Source organism: Zeus faber (assembly GCF_960531495.2).
Source record: "Zeus faber genome assembly, chromosome: 15".
NCBI classification, from domain to species: domain Eukaryota; kingdom Metazoa; phylum Chordata; class Actinopteri; order Zeiformes; family Zeidae; genus Zeus; species Zeus faber.
This window is the reverse complement of record NC_137194.1, coordinates 23,619,557-23,627,881: the sequence shown is the minus strand read 5'-3', so window position 1 is coordinate 23,627,881 and position 8,325 is coordinate 23,619,557. Positions and strand designations below refer to the sequence as shown.

At 43.5% G+C, this 8,325-nt stretch overlaps 1 protein-coding gene across 1 annotated transcript in view; it reads left to right on the top strand.

Annotated features, from left to right (window-relative positions):
- Positions 1 to 360: 360 nt before the first annotated feature.
- plcg1 (phospholipase C, gamma 1) overlaps positions 361 to 8,325 on the top strand; it is a gene marked incomplete at its 3' end in the record, with an annotated part of 28,638 nt that continues 20,673 nt past the window's right edge. Inside the window, exons 1-6 of the mRNA XM_080015314.1 lie at positions 361 to 465; positions 1,454 to 1,741; positions 6,185 to 6,337; positions 6,675 to 6,768; positions 7,492 to 7,539; positions 8,163 to 8,247. Coding sequence (XP_079871440.1) covers positions 1,525 to 1,741; positions 6,185 to 6,337; positions 6,675 to 6,768; positions 7,492 to 7,539; positions 8,163 to 8,247 — 597 coding nt within the window. The 5' untranslated portion in view covers positions 361 to 465; positions 1,454 to 1,524. The remainder of the gene's footprint in view (positions 466 to 1,453; positions 1,742 to 6,184; positions 6,338 to 6,674; positions 6,769 to 7,491; positions 7,540 to 8,162; positions 8,248 to 8,325) is intronic.

Sequence of the window (8,325 nt, the reverse complement as noted above, 5' to 3'; positions counted from 1 at the left end):
AGGCCGATCCGTCCGCCGCTTTGTTGTACACATGAGGGGTCGGACGGGGGGGAAGGGCCCCAGTTTTCCACCCCACACCAGACAAACTAGTGCAGCCTCCCCGTCTCCCTCCCTCCCTCGCTCGCTCTCTCTCTCTCCCCCTCTCTCTCTCCCCCTCTCTCCATGGACTGCCGCCGCCGCCGCTGGACGCGACGGGGAAACGGGATCATCGCTCCTGCCGGGCCCGCAGCACACTTCCAGGGGCCCGCGATGATATAACCACCGCCGCCAGCAGCAGCACCACCAGCACCAGTACCGGACCCCGGGGGGAAAGAAGGCAGGGAGGGGAGGGTGGAGGGAGGGAGGGGGGGGGGTAAGGTCGGGCCGACGGCGATGTGCTGTCGCCGAGATTGCGGCGAGCGAGAAGCCTGCGACGCGTCGATCGGCTCCGGCCGCTCCGGCTGCTCCGGCCGGGCTTTTCACACGGTAAGACCGAGGCGGACGCCCGGGCAACGGGATGGAAAACAACACTGTCCTCGCGTTTCCTACCTGTATTTTTTTTTTTTTTTTTTTGTGTGTGTCAAATGGGGAAATGAGCGACATGTTAAACCCACGACAGATCGCCTCTAAAAACAACCCAGCGCAGCTTGGTTCTTGTGTCGTCTCCGGCGTGTTTAATGTAAAATTCAAGAGCAGTTTAAACAGGGAAACTTTGAAAGTAGCCTCCACTGGGGCCGGATTCCACAGAGATTATAGGGCCTTTTCATTGTTAGTCCTACAGCGTGAATTGTTGATACAGAGGTTTATTGTCTTAATTGTACAATGCCTTTTTTTTTTTTTTTTTTTTTTACCCCGATTTGTAGTCTTATTTATTATAAATGCCAGTTGTTTTAGTGTGCGCTGATATAACACCGCAATTAAAGTTTCTATCTCTCTTATCTCTTCCCAAATCTTATTATGTGACTTGGAAAGAAGTAGAGACCTGTGGATTTTTTTTTTTTTTTTGGAAAGAAAGGTATCAGATATAACAAGCTCCATCGTGGTTTGAGACTTGTTGCGTTTTGTAGGGTGCAGCTGTCTTAAATTTTTTTTAAATATAAATACGTAAATAAAATGCCATAAACAAAAGCTATAATCATTAGTAATGTGTAAAGCTACAAAACTGCATATGTTTGCATGGGCTTTGTTACATGTGGGTTCATAAATGATAATAATAATAATAATGTCCACACAGTGTTCATTTCATCTTATTTGACTGAACGCGCGGGCCTACAGATTGTCACCTGGTGAAATTTCGGGGCTTATTAGTGGTGCTTTCATAAACACAGAAGAAACGTTGGGGGGGGGGGGATCATTATTAATGTTGAGCTATAATGTCCACACAACGTTACACAATCCGCTCAGTGTGTCTACAGACCAGATGTGTGTCCAGGGCTGACTCTTGTATCATTCCCTTTCCCCTCGTCTCCTCTAGGTATCTCTGTCAAGGCCTGGACTGAGAAAACTGCTCTGAAAGGAAAAGGATAACAAACAAGGGAAGTGAACATGGCTGGGACCCCAAGCTTATTTTCCAATGGACCTGTTCCGTGGATAGAGAATGACACAGAGATGAACAATCTGTACAGGGACCTGGAACTGGGGACGGTGCTGACACTGTTTTATTCGAAAAAGTCCCAGAGGCCGGAGAGGAGGACATTTCAAGTCAAATTGGAAACCAGGACAATTATCTGGACCAGGGGCACTGATAAAATAGAGGGGGAAAGTGAGTAAAGCGTGTGCACACACACACACACACACACACACACACACACACACAAAATTGCACACTGCAGACGTTCCAGTCTGGAGAAAACTGTGCCAAAAGTGATGTTTACATGGATTCATAAATAGAAACGCAGGACAACAAAGGGGTCTGAGTGGCTAAAGTAGCTGCGAACAGACTCATCATACCTCTGATACCCAATTGTTCTTGACTGGCTTGGAAATATTAGCCATGGCAATGACACAACGTAGTGGCATATTGCGTCACAATATTTTTGACGGACACCTTGATATCGATAATTTGTCTACGTTTTCAGGGTGACGATTGGTGCGTTCCTACCATATTTACACCCAAGAAATATTTGCGAAACAATCCTTAGTGATGTGGTTATTATCACCAAGCAGGTGGGGGCATTGATTAGAACAGTCTGTGAAGTTCTGAAAATTGCGTTGCTTTACTGTAATGGGGCCTTAAAGACAACTTTTAACTAAATCGCACTTCGATAAACAAAATCCCAGACACATAGTATGCTATCACAGTATCGATATTGCAACAATCTCCCAGCCACAATGCATTCGTTATTATTTATTATTTAGACATAGCAGTTGTCGTCGATCACCAATATCTGTCTAAATAGAATTGTGAACAATTTACTTCGTTTTTTTGCTGTTGTTTTTACGTAGTTCCTGTTATGTTATTTTCCCAACAGGTTAAATGAGGTGATTTTAAATTTAGCCTCTTTGTATATTCATTGAGTAGTCAATTTGTCATTCGGTTCACCCATTTACTATAGAGCACTATTTAAAGAAAGAGGCTTTTGCACCTCCCTGTCACTCTGCCTTTTCTCCTGTGCAAGCACATTGCCACAGCTGCACTCTGCTCCTAATGCAGAGAAAAGCATCAGCGTAGGTTTTATTTTATTTTTATTTTTTTCTCCTCTCCCATCTCCCCCTCGTTATCCTGCATGGTATCATCTTCTCTGTCATGAAGGCTTTCATAGGCACATGAGCTCACAGCTGTCATTTGATACTCCTGGAGAGGCAATATCAGCCCAGACGGCTCATTAATGTTCACAAATAGAATCAAGAGGTTTTACTGGAATATGGAATCATTCGGGGGAAACACTAGACCATTGTGTTGTGTCCCTGTGTCAATGACGGGGGAGAGGTGTCTTCAGTCAAAATGGCACATGATTTTGTCATTAAATGTTCAGAGGTGTCCCCTGTCCTGTTTGGTACCCACAGGTTGAGTCTTCTCAACATAATCTCTTTATGGCATTATGTAATATAATGATCACATTTTGCACTTCTAATTTTGTTTTAGTCATACTCTGAGTACTCTATAGTCATTCATTCTTAACAGTTGTTGATTAAATAGATCTAAGTTTTAGTTTTTGTTTTTGTTGACTAATGGCTGAGTCTAGCAGTAAATCTAAAGTAAAGATAAATCAATACATTTGATAAATATTCAGTTACGTTATGTTGCACCATAATATATATTTTTTACCCTTGCCGCATACGACGCAAAAGACACATGTTCCCTGCAAATGTGTTCGTAAAAGTACTTGGCAGTGTGTACTTCGGTTAAAACAAAAATCAGTCTTTTATACTCTTGCCTCCTCTGCTTGTGATTCTTGTGACACTTGCGGAGGCCGGACCTGGATATTTATCCTTCAGACGCAAATGAGAAAATTGTGATCTCACGTGAACTCGTCATTAAAATTTCTATGATTTAGGCTTTTCTCTCCATGATTTTCTACTCTCATGCTATGTCCTGCGTTTGGCACCCTGTCAGAGAAATACTTCCGTCTGGCTTTTTTTCGTTTCTTTAAAAATGTAGAGACTGTCACCCAGACGTACAAAGTCATGTGTGAAGAACATTTGCCTTGTGTAATCTTAACACAATTAAAGTAGAGTTGGAGGCAATTTCACCCTTCTTAACGTGTTTCGTGAAATGTTATCACAGCCTTTTTTTCGAGTCACAACAACTTGTGCAGTACATGAAATGCTCCAGTGGGCCCAAATAAATCAGGTGCTGTGCAAATGCCAATGATGAGCCTTAATACCCAGTTGATGAGCAAGAATGATGCTGTGTGTATTTATATCGCACACTTTCTTTGCCTAAAGGTGGAACCTGTTTTGGCTGTGTTCATATTCTCAAGCCCTTTGAGAAGCTCCCTGGCTTTTGCAGGCCGCTGTTCTGCTTACATGGAGCTCCTATTGCGTAACTTACTAAACCTGTTAGTTAATAAAGGTACAGCACATGACGTTTGAGACAGGCTTGAATCCGCTGGCAACAGAAATCAATGTTTACATTTGGCACAACTAATATTAAGGACCAGTATGAGATTACTGCAGCAGATTTGCTCATGCTTTAAAAAAAATCTAAACTGAGTTAACATGTAATATAGATTTATTTTTTTGGCGCTGTTATTTTGAGATTCGTGTCAACATCAATTTTAGCCATTTGGAGCTAAAAAAGGTTGTAATGGAGTCTAATGTATTTTTTTACTCTGTGTCTGCTGTAATTACAATATATTATGTAATTACCTGCATGACAGTGCAAGGGCAGGGTACAATTATTATCAGATTTTAATAGGTGGGGTTTAGCTTGCAGTATTAAGAATTAACCCACCGATGAAATAAACTGGCTTGTTACTGACAATGGGTTGAAATCAGCCCCCCCCCAAATATCTGTACCGAAGCAATGGAAATATCATGACAATTGGATCTGCACAACGTATAATTATCCTTTTCCTTTTTTCACTGCCTTATGTAAAATACATTTCAAAATGTGCATGAGTCTCCCATCTCTGGCCATTGCGACAGATGCAGTTTCCAGCTACTCCACAAATTATTTACAAGGTTCGCTGTCGTCAATCGCGATGGGAACCCGAACAAATCATGTCATAAAACGTAACCAGACAGATAATACTCGCACCCAGATGTCTCCATACTAAAACTGCTTTGTGTGTCAGGGTTCAAACACTCGCTCTACAGTGTTTTTTTTTTATTTTTTTTTTTGTTTTGTTTTGTTTTGTTTTTCTTTCTTTTCCAAGTAACTACACACTGAGATCACGTGGGTTAGGGTTAGCTCCAGCCCCAACCCTAACCACCTCCATCCAGATCCACGATGCCTGACATCAAAGGAGCTGATACAGACCGAAGTGGAAGTTCGCAATGTAACAAATGTATCGCTGTTACCAGAATTAGGCGTGCGTTCACACACACACACACACACACACGCCCACACACATTGAACATCCTGTGATCGAGGCTGATAAGATGTAGTGGGCGATGGAGGTGATTTGGGTGGAGACGTTGATGGGGTTGGCGGGCGAGGGCTGTGGGGTGGGGGAGGGGGTTGCAGAAGAACGGAGGAAGTGTGTGAGTGTGGAGCAGGATGCCTCTTCAGCTCTCTTATGGGAAGGTGACACCTCCGGCTATCTTTTATTTCCTGCATCTGGCAGAAGCCGGCTCTAAATATTTTGACTTGAATGACTGAAAGTGTTGTACAACGAGAGAGAGAGAGAGAGAGAGAATTTGTAGTAAGGAAGAGAAAAAAAAGTCACAGAGCAGACAATTTCTCACCTACACGGAGGCACAGATGTGTGTTGAAGATGGTGCGGCACAGGATATGTGGGTCAGGAGCAGGAAGGGGTGCAGGAGCCGAGCAGCGTTTGCACGCAGGCACATGCACAGCGCATTTCTTTCTCATGTAGAAGAACCCAACAGGTTTTAACTTCTCATAAATGCCGTCTCCACAGTACCTCTGGGAGAGATATATTCTGTTCGGTATACGCTACGATCCCTTTAGGAGCCGGGTGGATATATTACTTGTACACTCTGATGCTTTGTGTTGTCTTGAAGGCTGTTGATTAAAGATTTAGCCAGAATTCTCTGATCATGATATTCTGTCCGTGGGATTTATAACACCGCACAAAGACCACATTTCTCAGATCTGTATTTGGCGGGGGGGGGGGGCGGCGATGCAGATGCCGAATGGGCCTTGCTTGATTTTGACCAGAAGAGTCTGTTCAAAGTCTGTTGAACGATCTTTCTTGTTTCTCTTCTCTCTGAAACAGACGTGTGGCTTGAGGTCGTGTCTATAGCCAGTTTGAAAAGCTTTCTGTGGTCGGAGAGGAGGGGGATGGGGGCACCAAAATATGGTCTGCAAACCTCTACTGCAACGATGAATTTGCTAAATCTTCCATGTGATGCTATTACTGAGATTTATTCATTTCTCCACCAAAAAAAGATGCAGGCAATCCAGCGGACTCATCCCTGGTTTCGGTACTGAAGTGCACCAAACCTCACCGGAAGAAATTCCCCGTTTATGTACCTGGCGAAATAAAACCGGTTTGGATCTCTCGCAGGCTTGTCGGCTCAGCGGCAACTATTTTGCTAATTCTGTGTTTTTTTGTTTTTTTTTTGCTCTTTCCAGTTGACATCAGAGAGATCAAGGAGATCCGTCCTGGGCAGAAATCACGTGACTTCGAGCGCTATGTGGAGGACTCGGCGGCGCGGCTGGACCAGGCTCACTGTTTTGTCATCCTATACGGCGCCGAGTTCCGCCTCAAAGCGCTCAGTCTAGCAGGTACATACACACACACACCAGTTAACATGACACCATGCACTCAGTGGATGATGCCATTCATTTAAGCACAATATTTGTCTGTGCTAAAGCTTTTCTCTTGAACCTTTCTCTTATAAAGCAAAATCACCTCGACCGTTGGCACTGACAATCACGGTCCTGTTTCCTATGTTGTGCATCGTCATTTCGAGAGGGAGAAATATAAATGAAAAGAAATATCATTTACTCGCACTACAGCATCAAAATGAATGATTATGTCCAAAAAAAAAAAGAATTGGTAAATAATGTATCAAACTATCTGTACTATACTATATATATGAAAACAATGTTTTATCCCCAGCGACCTCTGATGAGGAGATGACCATGTGGGTAAAAGGGTTGAACTGGCTGGTGGCAGACACGCTCAAGTCCCCCACACCGCTCCAGATAGAGAGGTAAACAAAAGGCTTGTTTATCCAAAAGCCATGACATCGCGTCTACATTTTCGCCCTGAATGTAATTGTTTGAGCTGAAGGCGATCGTTCGGTAAAAAAACGCTGGGATTCCGCAAACTTATGTTATCCATCCAAATCCGAAAGCCAAAAATTGAAACCGATGAAAATGTGGTGATAAGTGGAATGGGATTTAGGTGTGTTTTCCGTCGGTTGGGTTGAGGCAAATGAACTGCTTACACCTGAATTTCTGGGTTCCGAACATCCGCAAGAAAGAACAGAACCCTGAGGTTAAAAAAAAACAACAACAAAAACATCCCTGTCACCTCAAGGGATCAAGAAAAACTCCCCAAAACAATTGATCCAGGAAGGCAAACTTTAAGGAAAATATTTTACCTTAAATTATAATTACTTGTAAATCTGACTTAAAGATGAGGAAGACAAGGGTAAACCTAGGGGGGGTTGCCGTTTTGAAAATAATTTGGGGATTTTTTTGTGTAATCGATGAACAAAAATATTACATTTAGCAGACGCTTTTATCCAAAGCGACTTACAATTATTCAAACACCGACGGACGCAGCCATCAGGAGCAATTAGGGGTTAAGTGTCTTGCTCAAGGACACTACAGCATGCTAGCAGGAGGATTATTGCATTTGCATGTCTGTTGTCCCCGGCCCCCGCTTATTTCTGAGTCTTAATCCACAAATGTCTCTTCTGTATTCCCAGATGGCTGCGGAAACAGTTCTGTGCTGTTGATCGCAACAGAGAGGACAAGTAAGTCTGCTTGCTTTAAAGACGTCATTTTATCAGATCACATGTACAGGGAGCAGAGGCCGCTTCCAAGGCACAGTGTGATTCTTACAGTATGAGGCTTACAGTCACTATTGTGTGGCGTTCTATGCAAATAAAATATCTCGACACATGAAATGCATACACTTGTGTATGCATACATTTGAGCGCATGCACGCACGCACGCAGCGTGCAGGCTGGCTAACAGCATAATCTCAAAGCGTGCTAGTGAGTTGTGGTGGAGGAACAAACCCCTCAGCAACACACGGCGCCATTTCCTGGGGCAGGAAAACAACTGGGGAGGATGGAAGAGCCTCACGTAGATGTTTGTCTTGTTACCTCCCAGAAAGAGAGGGGGCAAGCCTTTGTTGGGCCACGATGGCATTGTCTCTCCACCGCCTGAGGTTTTAAAGCTGTGCAATAACAATGAGGTTCAAAATGTTACCCTGCAGAAGACACTGCCTTTATGCACATTCCAAACACTTCAGTAATTTTTCTTATAAACATGCACAGTGTTTAGTTATCAGATAATAAGAGATTCGAATGGTGATTTTTATTTTTTTTGGTTGTTTTTGAGTGTAACGTCAGGATAAACGCATGTTTTTTAGGATATCCTGTAAGGATCTGAAGAGCATGCTGAGCCAGGTCAACTACAGGGTCCCCAACATGAAGTTCCTCCGAGAGAAACTTCCGGTACCTTCCTTCCCCCTCATCACAGCTCCGGCTTCCAACCCGCTTCCCTCTAAATGAGATATTGTTGTTTCGCCAACG